General features: G+C 45.6%; 1 protein-coding gene across 1 annotated transcript in view; it reads left to right on the forward strand.

The window, feature by feature from the left end:
* Positions 1-9,376, forward strand: part of ptch2 (patched 2) — a 26,658-nt gene extending 17,282 nt beyond the window's left edge. Inside the window, exons 14-23 of the mRNA XM_037085189.1 lie at positions 475-856; positions 942-1,466; positions 2,021-2,163; positions 2,312-2,492; positions 2,581-2,861; positions 4,251-4,388; positions 4,816-4,958; positions 7,668-8,073; positions 8,168-8,699; positions 8,827-9,376. Of these exons, the coding sequence (XP_036941084.1) occupies positions 475-856; positions 942-1,466; positions 2,021-2,163; positions 2,312-2,492; positions 2,581-2,861; positions 4,251-4,388; positions 4,816-4,958; positions 7,668-8,073; positions 8,168-8,699; positions 8,827-8,861 (2,766 nt within the window). The 3' untranslated portion in view covers positions 8,862-9,376. The remainder of the gene's footprint in view (positions 1-474; positions 857-941; positions 1,467-2,020; positions 2,164-2,311; positions 2,493-2,580; positions 2,862-4,250; positions 4,389-4,815; positions 4,959-7,667; positions 8,074-8,167; positions 8,700-8,826) is intronic.
* The last annotated feature ends 10,758 nt before the right edge of the window (positions 9,377-20,134 follow it).

Genomic DNA, 20,134 nt, shown 5'->3' on the forward strand with positions numbered 1-20,134 from the left:
CACACACACACACACACACACACACACACACACACACACACACAAGTAGACGTACACACACTGGAAACCACAGCCAGTTAGAATGTCAGCTTCAGGGGCTGCTGGGGTGAGTGAAGGGTGATGGTTTTGCTCAGACTCGCAACATATATATTCCCTCCCCGCTCCTTTCTCTCCGTCTTTCTAGTAGTTCTTTCATTCTGGCGACTCTTTTCTTTCTTTTCTCTCTCCCGCTCCCCTTTCTGGCTCGCTTAGTATTCCTGGCTGGTGATTTAGAGTGAGGCTTTTCTTCGCTTTCGAGGCCGAGGTCTGAGATACTAAAAAAAAAAAAAAAAAAAGAAGAAGAAGAAAAGACAGAGGGAGAGAGAGAGAGAGAGAGAGAGAGAGAGAGAGAGTAATGGAGCGCTGACTCTGGGGTGTCTGTAATTTCACATACTGTTCTGTCTTTTCTCACATTGTCTTTCTCCCTCTCCCCAGGCGGCCATTGTGGTCGTGTTCAACTTCGCCATGGTGCTGCTCATCTTCCCTGCCATCCTCAGCTTGGACCTCCACCGGCGCGAGGACAAGCGCCTGGACATCCTCTGCTGCCTGTACAGCCCGTGCTCCGACCGCGTCATCCACCTCTCCCCGCACGAGCTCTCGGACGCCGGAGAGCAGCCGCACACGCCCACGGCGGCCACGGCGCACCAGTACACAGCGGGGTCGACAATCACCACCAGCACGCAGATCACCACCACCGTGCAGGCGTTCACACAGTGCGACGCCGCAGGGCAGCACATAGTCACCATCCTTCCACCTACCTCACAGATCTCCACCAGCCCGCCGTCCATCATCGTTTGCCCCACCTCACAGCCCCAGGGTAAATGAAAGTCAAATAAAGCGTATGATGATTGTGTATTCTGTATAAAAGCAATCAGGACTCATTATCCACTTTCTCCTCCTAGCCATCACACCTTCCCCTACCACCACCTCTGTGCCGGACCCCTACGGCTCCCAGCTCTTCACCCCTACCTCCAGCTCCACACGGGACCTCCTCGCCCAGGTGGAGGATTCCAAATCGGGAAAGAAGTGCGTCCCACTCCCCTTCCTGCACTGGAACCTGTCCAGCTTCGCCAGGGAGAAATACGCCCCTCTGCTCCTCAAGCCCAAGAGCAAAGCCATCGTGGTGGTTCTCTTCCTGGGCCTCCTGGGCCTCAGCCTGTACGGGACCACCATGGTGCACGACGGCCTCTACCTGACCGACATCGTGCCGCGCGACACCAAGGAGTATGATTTCATCGATGCCCAGTTCAAGTACTTCTCCTTCTACAACATGTACCTGGTGACCATGGACGGATTCGATTACGCCCGGTCGCAGAGGCTGCTGATCCAGCTGCACAACGCCTTCAACTCCATCAGATACGTGGTCAGAGACAGCGACAACAAGCTGCCCCGCATGTGGCTGCACTACTTCCAGGACTGGCTTAGAGGTACGAATCCAGACTCAGCGATGTTATTTCTTGAGTGAGAGTGAGTCAGGTAATGAGTTACCCTCAGTCCCCCTGAGAGTTTCTGATAGTGATGTCAGAATCCAGCAGAGGGTGCAACAGGTTTTTTCAGGTGTGCTTTTTTTTTTTTTTTACTGCAGGAGTGTGGTTAGGGGTGAGAATGTGCGAAGGGTGAGTGAGAGTTCAGCCAAGCTGTTTACGCCCATCCACCTGGGCTCAGGCGTGCAGTAGACGGGTTGGGGTCATAGGTTATCTTTGCGTGTGTGTGTGTGGGTTTGTGTGTGTGTGTGTGTCCTCAGGCAAGGACATGTCAGAGGCCCAGTCAAGAGGAAGTGATAGCTAACAGGTCAATCAGAGCCAGCTGAAAAATTAAAAAAAAAAAAAAAAGAATTAGAAAAGGAAACTTGATATTTCACGTTTTTAGAATCGCCACCCACATTGACAGAAATGCAGGACAGCTCCCATGATTTTATGATAACAGAAAACATAATGTTTTATATATTTAAACCACAATAATCCTTTTTTGTATTTTTCAGGTCTCCAGGCTGCTTTCGATGCTGACTGGCAGGCAGGGAGGATTACCCTTGACAGTTATCGGAATGGCACAGAGGACGGAGCTCTGGCGTACAAGCTCCTCATCCAGACCGGCTCCAAGAAAGACCCTTTCAACCTCGGCCAGGTATGTCCACGGGCTTCAAGGAATACTTTAAACCAGAATCCACATGTACTTTGTGTGTGGCATTGTGAACAGCATCAGCTTCTTGTTTGACCTTTTTATTCTGGAACAAAAACTCAATCTTTCAATCTTTTTTTTTTTTTCTCTCTAGCTGACATCTCGTCGGCTGGTGGATGCAGAGGGTTTGATCCCGCCGGAGGTTTTTTACATCTACCTGACGGTGTGGGTCAGTAACGATCCTCTGGGCTATGCTGCCTCTCAGGCCAACTTCTACCCCCATCCCCGAGAGTGGATTCACGACAAGTATGACACTACAGGGGAGAATCTGCGCAGTAAGTGTCTCATCCTCTTGTTTTGGATACACCGGAAAGTGCCTTGAAAAATCAAGTGATCTCACATCAAGCTGTTCCTCTCCTGCAGTCCCGGCTGCTGAGCCTCTGGAGTTTGCCCAGTTCCCCTTCTACCTGAATGGCCTCCGCCAGGCCGGCGACTTTGTGGAAGCCATCGAGAGCGTGCGGTCCGTCTGCGACGAGTTCAGTCGCAAGGGCGTGTTCAACTACCCGAACGGATACCCTTTCCTGTTCTGGGAGCAGTACATCGGCCTCAGACACTGGTTCCTGCTGGCGATCAGCGTGGTGCTGGCCTGCACCTTCCTGGTCTGCGCGATCCTGCTGCTCAACCCCTGGACCGCTGGCATCATTGTAAGCCACCAAACTCTCTGTCGCATCTACCTCTTCTCCCAACCAGTGTCTGTACCTCACGCTACCTCAACAACATCATTAGCGCCTTTCTCCCTCTCCTCTTCCTCTCACTTTCTTCTCACCCTTCTCAGCACAGCTCAATAACGCTGTCTAGGGGGCCCCTTTTTCTCTGCGGAGGGCCAGTACGCACACACACACACGGGGACCTTTGTCATTCTAATGTAGGCTGGGCTGGCCTTAGAAAAGGAAATGCAAAGGAGCAAGAAAGGCTTTGCCCTCCTGAAGCCTCTACCTCCAACTCTCTCACTGCTTTTGTCAGAGGGAGAGGGAGAGACTTGGGGACAGGACAGATCTGCCCAGTTGCGACCTTGGCCTGCTCAACCCATCCATCAGGGATATGTGTGTGTGTGTGTGTGTGTGTGTGTGTGTGTGAGAGAGAAAGAGACAGTCTGAGTGTTCAGCGGTTGGAAAACATTTCACACACAAGCTGGTGGGACCAGTGGTCCTTAAGGGCCCCCCAAATTCAAACACCCACACACACAAATCCACATATCCCTTATCACTGGGAGGGGGTTTGAATTGTAGCACAACAACAGTGCCAGTTTCAGTTGGAATGTGTTTAATTTAAGTAGCCGTCCCTAGCAGCGCTGATTGAGACAGCAACTCAACACAACCTTCAGAGAGAGAGAGAGGGCGCAGCTACATGCATGCACCGTCTCCAAGCATCAGCCCGCCTGTGAAGGTTTCATCCGGCCTGTATGTGGTCGAGCAGTAAAACGGCTTTTATCATTTCCAATTTAACCGTGCCCCAGCTCGGAGCCCCCGCTGGGATCAAAAGCAGCCCGTTGGCCGGGAACCGCTTTCTCCCTTCTTGTTTTATAAGACTTGTTGTTGCTGCTGCTTGTATTGTGGTCTACAGTAACATCGCAAGGCATTAGTAAAAGTGAAAAAAACAAACGCAGCGTGATCTAAGACGTTTGCGTTCAAAATTTCAGAAGCGATAAAAAGGAGCAAACAGGCTGCTATCTAGTTAAAGACGAGGGGAATTTGTTTTTCACAAACACAGACAGATGTGTATGAATAGCGTCAATCATTTCAAGCACCTCTGGGAGGGAAGACGAGAAAAAAGAGCGAAGGAGGGAGGGGGGAGGGAGAAAGGAGAAGGGGAATGTATTAGCCTCAGGGTGGGTAATTCGATGCCATGTGGTTGAGCTCCTGAGCACGGGGTCAAAGATTGTGTGGGGTGAACGGGCAAAAAGGGGGCTCAACTCAGCCATTAAGGAAACGCATGTTTTCTTTTTATCGCTCACTATTTTTAGTTATTCTTATTCCCCTCATCACTGCACTGTTTCTCAAACCCCCCCGTCATCTTCTTCTTCTTCATCCCAGGTGTTCATCTTGGCCATGATGACGGTGGAGTTGTTCGGCATCATGGGTCTGATCGGCATCAAGCTGAGCGCCATCCCTGTGGTCATCCTGATCGCCTCCGTGGGCATCGGCGTGGAGTTCACCGTTCACATTGCCCTGGTAAGTCAAGACTTGGCACACACATGGATTAACTGTGAAGGAGGCGGGGGGGAGCTGAGCTCCTACAATTAAACACCTACTTTACTTGAAACCTGATGCTTCGGTCAGACTGTTAAATACACACCGACATGTGACCACAGAAGACTTACAGAGCAAGTTTTATATGGTTTTTACCTACTTCAGGAAGGAATTAAATGCATTTGTTAGTTATTGATTAAATCATTTTTTTAATGCTACAAGAATAATAATGTAAAAGGTGCTAAAGTGTGATTAAAGATTTGTGTGAGCGATCCCCAACAAAAACCCAACACAGGAATCTCGAGGCGTGCCAGTCCTCGCCGCAAGCACAAGTTTTGTGTGATCGGCAAGATTTCCAACTCATTTCTCCTCTCCGCCTCCCCCCTCTCCTCCTTCTCCACCACCGCAGGGCTTCCTGACAGCGATTGGCAACAGAAACAAGCGCTCCGCAGTGGCTCTGGAGCACATGTTTGCCCCGGTGGTTGACGGAGCGATCTCCACGCTGCTGGGCGTTCTCATGCTGGCAGGCTCGGAGTTTGACTTCATCATGAGGTGAGACGCTGTGTGTGTGTGTATGTGTGTGTGACTGTGTGTGACTGTGTCTGTATAAGTGTGTGTAGTCCTCCACAACCCATTTGTTAGCCTCAGAAGACGCTGTGTTTTGTTTTTACGTCGTCAGTGCGTGTGTGTGTGTGTGTGTGTGAGTGAGTGCGGAGCCAGTTGTCTAGCCTCACTCGGGGACGGGAGGAAGCCTTGTGGGGGGTCAGTGGTGCATGCAGGTGGAAATGTTATACCCTTATTTATGCACACACACACACACACACACACACCCTGAGTGACAAATATGCACCTGGCTCTGTCACTCTGGGCACACACACACACACACACACACACACACATCCGTCTCCCCAACCTCAGAGCACAACAAATGGGGAAAACATCAAGGGTGTGTAGCAGCTGCTCGTAAACATGGAAGTGTTCTGCTACCCACTGGGTCATGTCTGTGTGTGTGTGTGTGTGTGTGTGTGTGTGTGTGTGTGTGTGTGTGTCTCTTTCTCACACAAACACACACACGAAGGAATCTGTAAAAATTCCTGTCATCCGTTTGGCATTCTCCCCCTCCATGTTGGGTGCCGTAGTAAAAAGTTGAGCTAAATTTGAACTGGTCAGCCAGTCAGATGGTCTTAAGCCCACCAACAGACATCACTCTTCTCTGCCTGTGTGTGTGTGTGTGTGTGTGTGCGCGTGTGCACGCAAGCGAGCATGCAAATTGTGTGTTACTCGTGCGTGTGTTTTCTACCACTGTTTCATGGTCAGAGTGGAAAAAAAGGCGAATAGCTCGATGTTTTTCAACCGAATGTGGTCCAGGCCCAAACCCGAAACCACAACCTTGAGCTCACAGACTGCAACAGGCCTCCATGACATAAAAAGCACAGTTTTTCTGCAGAAACAGAGACGCAAGCAGCGAGGGAGGAGGAGCGGGACTCTGAGGGTGGCTTCCCTGAGAGGATATGAGGTCCTGGTGGGTGGGTAGATGGATGTTAGATGGAACCAAATCTTCCACGGTGTTGGATTCGGAGAGATAAAGAGGTGTGAATCCGTGGAAAAGTTGTGAAAAAGCGAGCAAAAGAGAGCATCTTGTTTTTCTCCTCGTCTCCCACGGCTGTGTGAGAGATCACCCTCGTAGGACGGGGGTGAGAAAGAGAGACAGAAGGGTCTAGTATCTCCGTTGGAGGTCTTGTTTAGCTGTAGCTGTAGCTGTGGTCGGGTGAGTGGGGCAAGCCAGAGCCGACTAGCTGGGGAGCAGCATAAATATACTGCTGTAAACATCTCCTGGCCTTGTAATGCGCTGAATAAACAGGCGGCCTAATTCAGCTCTGCTCAGAGTCCCTCGCGCGAGCATGCATGCACATGCACGCAGACACACGCGGGGAGAGAATGCACATACGTACAGGCATGTAAACACTTACGCTGTCGTTCTCACACACGGCTCCCCAGGCCCTGACAACGAATGGAAAAGATTACAGTTTATATAAACAACAGAATTCCTAACAGCGAGACACTGTTGGAGGTCTCACCAACGTCTCACTCTCTTTCTCGCTGTCTCACTCTTCTCTCCTCTCGTTTTGGTTTGTTTAGTTTTTTTGCACCTTGTAAAGAAGTTGAAAGGGTAGTGTTGGAAACAGGACGGTTACCTATTTGTGATTTTCGGCGTCTGCGTGTGAGCAGATGAAGTGGCTGCGCGTGGTTCGAAGGCAAGCAGACGGCGAGAAATTGCTAAATATCTTCCCTGAAGTGTTTTGTCAAAAGTGGTTAGGATGCCATGCGTCCGATAAAGGGAGAAAACAAGGGACACTGGTTAAAAGAGGGAAAAGGGAAAATACGCCCGGGGAGTGCTGGGGGGGGGGGTGCTCGGGAAATCACACCCAACATGCAGACTCGTTCCTGGAGAGTGACCCTGGTAGTGATAATCACCGTCCATTCAGAGGAGACGACGCAGCTTGTTGACTTTTTTTCCTTCTTCGTTCCAGCAATCTTTTTTTTTCTTCCTCTTCTTCTTTCTCTTTACCTCTTTAAGTCTGGCTGGTGGTTTTAGCATCTCACTGTCTCCCGCGCTCTGCTTTCTGTTAGTGTTTAAGTGGAGTCCTCTCTAATTTTCTGGTGGAGCTCTTTCTTGTGGCCTGCCTCCACCCCTGGCCTCCTCGGAGCTCCGCTGAGATGCACGCACACACACACACAGAAAAAAAAAAACCCGCACACACACAGTGCGGGTGAAAAACAGAGCGAGAGAAAGTCTTGTAGCAGCAGCAGCGGAGGCATCAAAGCATGTTTTAGTTGGACTGAGCGGGGAATCAGATTTGCCCCCCCCTGCCTTTGATACACAAACACTGGGCTTTCCCCTGACTTCTTCCCCTGAGCTACTTCCCTTCCTCGTGTGCCAACTGTGTGTGCTCGGGGCCGTGCACGTGCGTGTGTGGTGTGTGTGTGCGTGCATTTTTGTCCGCGGAAAGCATCGGGGCCACTTTTCGTCACATTATGAGAAAAATTGAACAGAAAACTGTCAAATGTTCAACGCCGTCCAATTTGTGGTAAAGTTGTCGTGAGCTTGGCTGACGCTCTTACACCATCAGAACGTTTTGCCAAATCCCTAAAAATCTTAAGACGCAAAAGAAAACAAGACTGTGTGACTGTATGTAAGCAAAAAAGGAGAATCTACCAGCTGAACTTCAAACTAACGCGCCTCATTTCTCTGGCCTTCAGGTACTTCTTTGCTGTTTTGGCCATCCTGACTGTTCTGGGGATGCTGAACGGTCTGGTTCTCCTGCCAGTCCTCCTGTCCATGATGGGCCCTCCGGCTGAGGTCACCCCGGTCGACAACGGAAGCCGCCTGCCCACGCCTTCCCCCGAACCCCCGCTGCCCCCACCGATGACCCACCACGGGTACTACACAGGCCATCACAACCCGCGGTCGTCTCGTCAGCAGGCTTTTTCGGAGTCGTCGGACTCTGAGTACTACTCCGAGATGACCACCACGTCAGGGATCGGGGAGGAGGATTATAAGTACTGTGACCGGAACGCGTACATCACGTCGCACGCCAGCGTTCCACCTGCAACATCTCACATTCTGCTGGAAGCCAGCAAGAACCCCAGCTTCCCCAAGCTCACGGTACGCCGAAGCCAGACAACCTTCCTGTGTTTTCAGATGTTTTCAAAAGTCATGTGTTTCTCTGAAAGTGAACGATGGTTTTATTTTGTTGTAGGTGGTGAAGCCATTCAGAGAAAATACAACCGGTGGAAGGATAGAGCCGTTGAACGAATCTTCCCACAACGCACAGTCGCCTCTCGGCTCCCAGGTCACGTGCTGGGACGGGAACAAGCAGCAGCCGGGCCTCCAAAGGAACTTACCCGGCGACAGAGCTCACTTCCCTGGGAGGACTAGTCAAAGCGGCCCCAGGCTGCAGAACGGCAGAGGGCCTCAGCCAAACAGGACTAAAGGGCCGAGCTACAGCAACAGTAGCTCCGCCCAACAGGGCTCGACTGGGGGACCTGTTACCATGGTAACGGCCACAGCCTCCGTGACGGTAGCTGTGCATCCGACCCTGCCGGGGGCGGCTTACCAAGGCTACATGCATGAAGGTTTTGACACGGACAGCGAGTCGGACTGTTTCGAGGCCACTAAGAGGACTTGTGGTGACAAAACAAACTTTTCTTCATGTAAGAGAGACTCTCTAGAGCTCCAGGACTTGGAGGCGACACAGAGCCAGACGGAGCATCAGCTCGGCAAGACACAAGGTGAGTCAGCAAACGATCAGTCGCAGGTTTACCTTACTTGTAGCGACATTGAATTTAAGACACAATTTCTGATCTCTCCTAGCAATATCTAACCTCCTTTCCTCTCTCTTCTGTTGTCCTGCTGCAGGTGGGTTGAGGATCCAGTCAGCCAAAGATTGCTAGACTCTCATACACCCCGCCGTCTCTCTCCGAGGCCTCCGGCCGCTTCCCAGAGCACCTTGACGCCCGCTCGGCGTCACCATCGAGTCTTTGAGCTCTCAACTGTACATAGACTTCACGCAAAAAAGGAGAGGATTTATTTCAAGGACATATTAAATAAAAAGAAAACGAACAGACGTTTTAAGAATTATATAAATCTATGAGTATATATTTTAATACTAAAAAAAGAAGGAAGCTATTTAAAAAGAGTACTGTATAACTTGGGTATACTCTTGTGTAAAAGTTCAGATGTAAAAGATTATTTGTTTCTTGTGGGGCGGCCTCCACGGTGTATAGAATCAGAAATGTGCTATATGTAAAAAGTGTCCACAGAAAGTGAGATGTTATTAAGATATTAGGCTATTGAACATACATGTCAGTGTTTCTGTTTGTATTGTTATGATCTTTTTTTTTTTCTTTTTTTTTTTGCTGCTACACTTCAAAATAATTTTAAGTGATTTGCCTTAAAAAAAAAAAAATAATGCAGTACCCCCTCTTTCCCCCTCTGGTTTAAGTCACAGTGCTGCACTGTGAGAGAGTCTGAATCTGACACACTGACACGCTCTGTGTTGTATTTTTTAGTGTAGAAGTTCTCTGTCACTGTAAAGAAAAAAAGAAGAAGAAAAAGTAGAGAACTACACAACAGATACTGTTTTCTTTACAGTTGTAACCGTCGTGCCTTCAATTTGTCCCCCCCCCTTTTTTTTTTTGTTCTCTTGTTATCGCAGCGTTCAGAGCTCAGTGTTATGTTCTCACTTTCACCTGTTGTGTCTCATCCGGGACACAGAATGTTTGTCAAGAAGCAGTAGCGGACCGTCCGACGTCCATCTGTCTGACGTCTGGGTCCCGTCTGAGTCATATTTCATGTTAAACTATTCGTCCTCTGCAGTTTTAAACTACTTGAAGGAGCTGTGATAAGATTCTTCCTCTTATTTTCCTGCAGTTTTTGTAAGCTCTACAGCGGGTGAAGTTTGTCACGTTTGTGCCTGACAATTCTTCGCCTCTCTGTATTATTCTGAAAGGGAATTTTTAAAAATCCGATGCAAAGGGAGTGATTATATTTAATATTATTAATTATATTGTCCTTTTTTTCTCTTTGCTGGCTGCTTTAGGGGTTGTAACACGCTCAACCTGTTCTCGCTCACTTTTGTAATTCCTCGCTCTTCTCGCTAATACCAACCTCACGTCTGCCACGTTACGTTTTTTTTTCCTTTTGTTCGTTCTTAGCCTTTTTTTTTCATGTCATTTTGCTTTACAAAAAGTTCTTGTTGTTGTTCAGTATTGGTCTCATCACTGCCAGGTTAAATTGCAGGGAAAAAAAAAAAAAACAACTTGCGGATCTATTTTTTAAATGTCATTTTTTGTCAAAGTGGCAGCTTCGGTTTTTTCTTTCGTACGTATGGAAGGAAAAAAAGGTTAAGTAGCTACTGTGCAGTTGTGAATGATAATTAAGCGACATGAGCAAAGCACCATTTTTTACAGTTGGATCAGAACCATCGGCAGCCAGCGGGTGTTGTCAGACAGTGGTGAGGAGTTTAAAAGGGAGGGGGGGGGGGGCTCCTGCATTGGTTTGTAGTTTATTTCAACAAAAATTGTTAATGTCATGCCATATAAATTATTTATATTAAAATTTTATTTTTGTAGTTTGTACAGATGTTAGTATCTAGACTGAAGTTCTATTTTTAAAGAGTGAATATATATTATATATAAATATATCTATTTGTTGGCGAGTTTTGTTTTGTTGTTTTGTTTGCATTTTGGGATGGGGGGGATTCAGGGAGGGAGGGGTCGACAACACTTTAGAGCAGAGGCCTTTTTTTTTGTTTGGGTTTGTTTTGTTTTTTTGGCGGGGCAGTTGGGGGACCATGAAGGAGAAAGAAGGTGTGTAGGATTGTGTCACTGTTACACCTTGTTTTTTGTAAACGTTCTTCCTCGTGGCTCCTTCCTTCTTCAACGTCTTTTTTTTTTTTTTTTTTTTTTAAAGAAATGTTCTTGTCCATGTCTAAAACACTGTGACTTCTGAAAACTATGCTCAAGAAAAAAAACCCTCGTGTGACCGTTATGTTCCCTCACCTGCTATAGAAATTTAACTAACAAAATAAATTGAATGAAAAAAAGTGCTTCTGTTGTCTTTGCCGGTTCTTTTTCGAGCGTGTGTTTTGCCCGTGACCCCGCGAAGAGCCGCGGGGTCGGAGCTGTTATCACTGATGCCAACAAGCTGACAGTGTCCGCTGGTTAGATATACAAGTTAAACACACTTTCTTGTTATCAAGGTCCATTGTTGAGGCGTCAAACAAAAGGTTTGGTGTCATTACATTTATATTGTAAACCTAGATTTAGGATACATCTAGAGGCCTAGATTACCTAGTTTACAAGTGGATTTACTTAAAGGCAGCGATCATCAATCAATGTCTCAACTATTCACCTTCACAAAAAGTTATATAAATCACATATCATGCACATTTCACGATCAATAGGACTTCACTTCAAGGAAACACTGCAGCACGGTACATTATCTGCAGATCATTATGAATGAAATACTAGTTTAAACTTATAAATGCTCCTCGTGCAGATACAATGTGCTTGAAGTACTGAGAAGTCAGCAGAAATTCCACGAAGCAACTTCCTCAAATCAGCATGATTGGAGCTAAACTCATGAGATGAGATGATTTAAGAGGGGACTCCATCGTGCCCTGTTAGCAAAATGACCAGAAAGCACAAAAAAACATCCAGCCATCGCCTCCAGAGAGTGGAGGGGCAGAAGCGTTGTGTAGTTTAGTCGGGAAGTGTGCGTGTGTTGGTTGGTGGTGTGGAGGCTGGGGGTCGCCCTCCCTGTTCCAAATGATCAAATCCCTGATCAAGAAGGCTTTATGAACAAGGCCTCATCTGATATTCAACCTCATGCTTAATAATCATCTATTGTCAATGTCAGTCAGTTCACTGTGCGAATCTTTCCTCCAGAAGAAATCCGTCTTGAACAACAGATAGAGAGGTTTTTCATGGTCCCTAGATGATGATCCTTTTGTCCAGAGATTCTTTTCAACATTTTGACAGGACAAGCAATCTCCGGCTGATGTTCATGGTCACATGAGTGGCGACATTTTAGAGGATGGCAGGGCAGAAAATCACCTGTCCCTGTAGCCATAAACCAACTGTCAACTCATCAACTTTCCATACGAGATATCTCATGATGATTGTGTGCAGGTGACCATGGAGTTACATTTGGATATTAATGCATGTTTTAATGATGCCCATGACATCTCCTCTACCATCAGTCACATCGCTGGACTTGTGTTGTTAAGGAGACCGCATGAAGTGATGTCAGGACACATCACTCTTACAATAACATTGCACAAAGTCAAGGTGACTGTGAGAGGCCATTCGCCGGCTGTTTTGTGTTACATGGAGAATTAGACACGCTTCAGTGCTGCCTAAGCTACTGTAAATTTAGAAGAAGAAAAAAAAAAGGGGAGAGATATGCACATCAAAAAGCTCCCAGACTTTCACTTTGCTTCACTGCCTTAGCTATGACACATCGTTATAACAATTTAGGTCGAACATAGTTAAATAGATGACTCATTACAAGATATAATTACGATGGTTTTAATTTTCAGTTTAATTTTAATCCCATTGTGCCTGAGGCGGACATTAATGCTCCTGCTTCCTGTAAGTCACCTGACACTGACAATGAAAAAAAAAAAAAAAAAAGCCGGGTAAGGAAATAAGCTCTCAAAATGTGTCGTCTAACACACTTCACTGTCACATTCCTGCTCGTCCGAGAAGATTTCTTATTACTTTGATGGATTCGAGCAATTTTGTTTCTCTCTTCAGCGTTTTTTTTAACAGTCTCCGCTTCACGAACAATTAAATGCGGAGAGTCACTGAACTGGAGCGCTGAACCACCTGGAAAGTGTCTGGGATCACCACGTCCTGGATCATTGTTGTGACTCGCCTGTCTCACACACACACACACACACACACACACACACACACACACACACACACACACACACACACACACACACACACACACACACGAATATCACGACTGTACTTATGCACACCACACATTCTTAGAACCTCAAACACAAAACAAACTACAGACTCACATACACACATATACAACCACCCTGCCTCCTCACACACATGTACACACACACACACACACAGGTACACACAGGCCCACCTGTGTAGATGAAAGGTAGATGCTGTAAATTCCTTCGCTTCTCACACAACAGCTCCTCGTTTGTCAGCCCAAGCAAAGCTGCCCATGTCTGAATCTGATACCTCAGCCTTTTGAAGTTACTGTCATGCACGTCCACCTCTAAACCAAGACTCTCTCACACACACACACACACACACACACACACACATAAAAGCAGACAGTGCAGCACAATGTTTATACCTGGCAATGCAGTCAAACGCAAGGTAAACGTCACTTATGTTTATTTTAGCGTATAACAAACACCGCCTGGAGCTGTGAACAATACTGGCAGGATTGTTTTAATATTGAAAGTTGTTTGTTAACGAGAACATGTTGTATTTAATGTTACAGCTCAGCGACAAAAAAATGAAAACATGCCATGCTCCTGTTACGGGGCATGCGTTTGGGTGGAAATCAGGTAAACGGCTGTTCTGACTAATACGAACAAAGGAGTCAAAACCCCCCCCCCAAAAAAAAACAGGGACATAAATGCAACGTTCACTCAAAACAGGCAGCCTTTCTTAAGTTTGTCTTTCTAATCACTCAGCCACCGTACCACATCTTTACAGTCGTGACAGTTATTCCTCTTTTATGTGGTTGTAATGCTGAAACATTTTAATTTTAGAGTACACTGAGGCAACACATAAAAGATCCTGCAGCACCCATTCATTTTCGTCTAAATATCCCAGAGAGAAATTAATGAAATAATCAGAAGCAAATGTGATCACACAGGGCTGGTTTCAATAGATTTAACTCTCTCTCTCTCACACACACACACAAACACACACACACTCACACGCACACACACACACACACACACACACTCGAGACTCTGGTGCATTTGAGCTTCCCACAGGCATTAGGCATCATACAGATGAATATCAGATAAGACACGAGAGATAACTTTAAAGTTTTTATGGCGTTGACCTGAGCTTTTTCTTTATGTTTGGTTAGAAGGCTATCCAGGTTTATAACAGTGTAATGAAGACAAGTAATGACAATACTTTCACTAGAAAACCTGCCAAAAACCAGGAGATACCTGCCAGCTCCGTGCATACTGTTCAACATGTCTGATTCTGACCTTCCCGAGCATATTTGACTTCTTGTCTCCCTGTTTTGATACCGTCCTTTAAAGTAGTAGTTGTAGTTGTAAATAAAAGACATCAGATATATTCTGTTTGTTCTTTTATGACTGTTATGTAAGTTTGGGAACCTCCCAAGATGTTTCTGAAACGCCATCTGCATTCTCACGATGAATTAATATGTATATGTGAAACAGCGTTTGATCACGTTAATCTAATTTCTTGTTCGTCGACTGAGCAAGACAAAAACTCTCCAGTGTTAGAGGATTTATCCAAAGTGTGATCAAAGAAATCTGTAACCATATATGCCTGTTTTCAAATTACAGTCAATATATACTGTATTTTCATTATTTATTTAATCATCTTGACATTTTTTTTCATCTCTAATCGCTGATTAACAAAATGCTTCGGCCAAGGAACAACTTATTAGAGATATATGTAAGGTTTCTGCATCAAAAGACCTTTGTAGAGTTATCCCAAATGTTTCCAACAATGTTCAAACGCAGAGAAATCCATAATTTTACGGTGCAATTACTGTTTGTTGCAAGTCACTTCCAGGAATGAGAGAGCGAGGAAGGAAGTCGGCAAATGAGACTAAATGTGACGTGAATAAAACTTTAATACATGACCGCATCCTTGACCAGATCAGATGGATTTTCTTTGGCAACAATGTGCTGGAGGGATGACGTGTTTCTGTTAGCATCGCCTCCGCTCCTCCATTTTCTGTATAAAGACGTTTAATGTGCCCGACAACCTCTTTAGTCTCCTTCAGCCACTTTTTAGACACATAAACACCCTATAATTCAAACACAGGGTTTTTTGTGTTGCAGCCCAAAATGTGAACATCTCTTAAGCTTGTGTTGACCACCGGGTTTCAGGCGTTTAACCAAAGAGCCGCAAAAATGCTAACTTAACTCTGTGTTTTAGGACTTACTCCTGGTACACCCTACTGTGGTTGTTTAACAATGAAGACAACAACTCCCATGATCCCACGCCAGGCCTACGTCATGTCATCAAAAAGACCCCGAGCCACAGAGGTTACATCCTGTGTGTTTTCAGTACTTAACACAGTGTTGCTCCTTGAACCTTTTCAATTATCAGTCTCATTATTTACAAGTGAAATAAGGGCAACATAGAGAATAAGATTGTACAAAACATCTATAATAAATCAAGGGATCGATCAAGGTTAATTTATTTGTCATTTCAGCATGCAGGGTTGCGCAACAAACTGCACGTTGTCGTCTGTTTCCTTGATCATGCCGGAGTGCAGAGGATCAGTTAAGGAGTTTCACAGGGGAAAAAAAAAGCTGCCTCGTGGTCCGGTGTTAAATCTATGCATGTCTGTGAACTAACGTACAGATAAGTGCATTAATGGAACATCATAGCCAGTAAATCACAGTAACGTGAACGTACATCCTCACTGTAAATCTCTTTAAATGTGCGCTTCTGCACGGTACTACAGGAGCAGAGGATGTTACTGGTGCTTTATGGAGCACCCCCCTCCTCCCTCCTCCCTCCTCCCTACTCGCTCCCTCGTGTGTGTGGGCTCCAGATCGCAGCTGATAGTCCAGATAACACGATCTCCCAGTGCCAACTCCTGACCTGTGTGTGGAGGTGAGATCAATGGAGGAAAAGAAAACACAATGAGGGAACAAAAGAGTGAACTCGTGATCTGGTGATGCTGGTGTCGGTGTGTGTGCATGTGTGTGTTTGTGTGTGAGTGTGTGCACTGCCTGGGTGGCCTGAGGATGAGCGCCCATTGTTGCTGGAATTCAATAGGGCTGATTAGTAAAGAAATGTGTGTGTGTGTGTGTGTGTGTGTGTGTGTGTGTGTGTGTGTGTGTGTGTGTGTGTGCACGCGCGTGTGTGCAAAAACATGCACTGGCATGCGTGTCTGTGTGAAGCAGGGGGTGGTGTATGTGTTTGTACTTTTGCACTAAGCGCAGCAGAGAAGAATGGAGGAATTAGCTGTAAAGCCAGTGAGAAAGCAGACTTCAGGGTGACATACCACACAAATCTGAGGAATGGGGATTGTTTCTCTCCACATCCACAGCGGGGCTTTGTTTCAATAGAGCAACTCTCCTTGCAGCCGGATAGAAAGGGGAAATATGTATGTAGCTGAAGAGTCGCTGTAAGATTCGGAAAAAAAATGCGCACAAACCCACAATAATCCAGAGGTTTGTCCTCAGTTTGAACCTCAAACCATTACTGGAATTTTAATTAAGTAAAAGCCTGTTTCCAAGTTTCCTAACACAAATGTTAGTTTTGTCTCTGAAATGAGGATGAAACACCTCGAAATGAAATTAACAGAGGAGAGGCAAGTTTGTGTGTCAAATATTTCATTTGAGGTGGACGCCAAATGCTTTACAGTTTCGTAAAATGCACCCACAAACATAAATAACCAACAATGTGTAACTGCAGTATATCACAAAACATGGGAGGGTATTCTAAACAAATCCTATTTAAACCCTAAACTGTGTCTTTCAATAGACACAAGATATGATGATAGGATCAGTTTGATCCAGCTCCTGAAAAACAAAAAAGTTTCAAAGGGAAACTGATGAATTTCATATAATTGAATATTGGATTCGATAAGAAGAACGACACCGCTCTCATATGTCATGTTCCATATGGAGCAAGAGCAATAAGGTGGTTATCTTAGCTTATCTTAGCTTATCTTAGCTTAGCTTAGCTTAGCTTAGCACACAGACTGGAAACAGAGGGAAACAGCTAGCCTGCCTCTGACCAAGGTAAAAAAAAATAAATAAATCCAACTCCCAGCACATACGCCAATTAGCCTTTTATACCCTTTTGTTATACCTCCACCTTATAAATTCCACATAAACCACTTTGGTTCTTGTACTGATTAAACAAAAAAACTCCAATGCGTCAATAGATGAGCTTAAAGGAAAAGTTCACCAAAAAAAAAAGGAAATTACTGTGAAGGGCAGATTCTTTCACCTTGCTTTTAGCTATCAGTGGGCTCACATCCATACAAACACAGTTCACTCTTCTCTGCTCATGTGTGTGCAGTTGTTTTTGTTAATTCCGTTTCAGCTGTTCATGAAACTCTGACTGCTCTTCCCTTCCTGGCCAGTTTGTCCAGTTTCAAACAGTCCATTTTTAATGCAACCCGTATTTCCAAAAATGGCCTACATAAATAATGCAATAGTTCTTTATAATCATAAATAATAATCCTAATGAGAATATTACTCTTCCTTAAAGGCAAAATATTTAACAGTTGTGCATTAAAGTGTGTAAAAAACGACCAAAACTTCGCCTCTTGTACTCTCATACAGTACATTTTGTTGGGTTGTGCGCTCGCCTCATCCAAACTGTTGACAAATCCATGATTCTATCCAGTGCAACCATACCTAACATGAATGAAATTTAACACATTACCTCATCCATTAACATTTTCTGCCCGAGTTGAGTCAGAAAGAAACTCCCATGATCCCTTGCCCCTCCACAACATCCCCATGCTTTGTCATTGTTTTGATTGAGGAAAGCCATAGCGACATAAATTATGAACTGCGCCTTTAATTTGCGGTGCAAATGTGGGCTTCACACGTAAACATTTCAAGTCGAACCCTGTCAAATAATGCCACGGCTCTCATACATTTTGTCCAAATAACAAATATAGTGAGGATGCAACTGACAGCAAAAACAGCAAATCATTTTGATTGCAATCACAATGTTACCAAGCAGTTTGCAGCCTTTTTAAAAAAAAAATATATATATATACTGGCCATGTTGCTGCAACAAATCTCCAGTTAATCAATCCATGCACACTCGTTTAATCACGCGATCATCCGTTCTCTCACCATTCTGTGCCTGTGTAACTCTCCTGTGAGAGTCGAGTTTCCCTGCTGACTGCCTGTATTTATACGTGTTCCTGCGCCGTGATTGCACACTGCGCCAGATTGTTTCTCTGACGGGGCTCTTCTAATCATCTCTCGCAGAAACAGAGGAAGAGCGAGATCAATATTTACTGAAAACGCTGCTCAACATAACAAATGTGTTTGTAATCTATGTCCCCTGTGTGTGTGTGTGTGTGTGTGTGTGTGTGTGTGTGTGTGATATACCTTGGCTGTGACCAGGCCTATTGAGGGGTGGCAGGAGGAGGAGGAGGAGGAGGAATACGAAGTTCCAAGCAATCATGCAGACAGGCGGGAGGGCCCGTATAGTGTAAACATGTTTTAAATAAACAGGAACCAGCGTAATGCCCTTTTAATTGATTCATTCTGTGCTTTGCTGTTTACAGAAGGGCCTAAATATGAGCCTAGTAAGGCAGAGGCCTTGTGTTTATAAGTGGTTTGTTTAGTTCAAACAATAACAGTTTGAACACCAGACGGAGTTGTGGATCAGCCGTGATGTGTTGTGCCGTGTTGTGCATTTTGTTGTTGTTGTTGTTGTTGTTGTTGTTGTGTTTTTTCGCGTTCTCGTCGTCGCCCCTCTTTGTACATGTGTGTTTTCCATTTTAAGGGGAGAATAAAGGAGCTACAGCAGCTCGCTAGAGTACCCCACTGTCTCCTCTTTACAATTTGCAGGCCAGCCAGGGTACGTCGGTGTGTGTGTGTGTGTGTGTGTGTGTGTGTGTGTGATGTGTGTGTGCGGGTGTGTGTGGGACTGAAGTTTAAATTGTAGCCACAGTGTAATGATATGGTGGCATGGCATTGAGGGGTACTCCAAAGGGAAGGCGGGGGTTGGTAATTAAACATATGCAGACACAGACACATACAGAGGGTGAGACACACACACACAGTCAGACACACAGAGAGGCAAAGAAAGAGAGCAAAGCTAAACACATCCAAGTGGGGTAGTAAAAGCTAATGAAGGCTCAGCGCTAGGCTGGCACAGACAGCCATTTCATGTGGTGAAGAGGAGAGGAGGAGGAGGAGAAGGAGGAGGAGGAGGAGGAGGAGGAGGAGGAGGACTGGGCCAAGCTGGGGAGCAATAAGGCAGAGCCTTACTCGAAAGCAAGTTAGGCAAACCAGAGGATAAACTATAATTGACACCATGCATAAGCGTGGTTTTCCAGTATTGTTTGTCTCAGGCGCTGCCAGATCATTGTCCATGCCATGCAAAAGGCAAACAATGGCATTAACACTTTTGGGGGATCAGTAACAATAAAACAGTGTGAGAAGGTCTTTACAGTGCTGTAAGGGTTAAGCACATCAGCTAACAGGGGAACTTGAGAGTGAAAGTGTTAGTGTTCAGATAAACTGTAAATTTGGTAACAATATAGGAAAGCTGTGACATTCAATGAAGCATTGAAGAGATACGGATACACAATCAGTGTGATACATTGATCAAAACACTTAAATGACTGACTGTAATCTGTGAGATGACTGTTCCCAATCTTTTGTTTTTCGTGGTGGTGACATCCTGGATGCTAAAGCTTTTCTCTCATTTTGTTTGAGTTTCTTTGTGTTTTTTTCTTTATTAAGCTCTCTTGGTCACCCCAAATTTGAATCTTACATTTGTGCCTCTAGTCCGACTCACCTGACGTAGACTGTTGGTATATTTCTGCCACTGGGCGACTCTTTCAGGTGGCATCGTCTGCCCTTTCGCTATCGGCGTGTTAGCGCTTTCAAAGTCTGCGTCGCTACGATAAACAACAACAACGGCGTTCGAGCTAGCAGCCTACAAGCTGAAAGTGGCAAGTTAGCCTAGCCTAACTTGGATGGTAACGGTGTGAAGCTGGCGTTGCTTAACTTTTATTTTGCAGGAACTTCTCAAAAGCCCTCCCCGCATGTAGAGCAACTTCCATAATACACTATTTTTCTGGGGCACCAAACAGGACATTACATATCATGTGTCACAGAATATGCGACTGAAACGGCTTTCTTAATCAACCAAGAAAATCTTCATCCCATGGCGTAATGTTTGGACTTTGCTGAACCCTACAGTACCTCTTGTTTTAAAGCTGGTGAAACAATCTGCCCTGT

The sequence above is a fragment of the Acanthopagrus latus genome, chromosome 21, assembly GCF_904848185.1.
Source record: "Acanthopagrus latus isolate v.2019 chromosome 21, fAcaLat1.1, whole genome shotgun sequence".
Taxonomy (NCBI): domain Eukaryota; kingdom Metazoa; phylum Chordata; class Actinopteri; order Spariformes; family Sparidae; genus Acanthopagrus; species Acanthopagrus latus.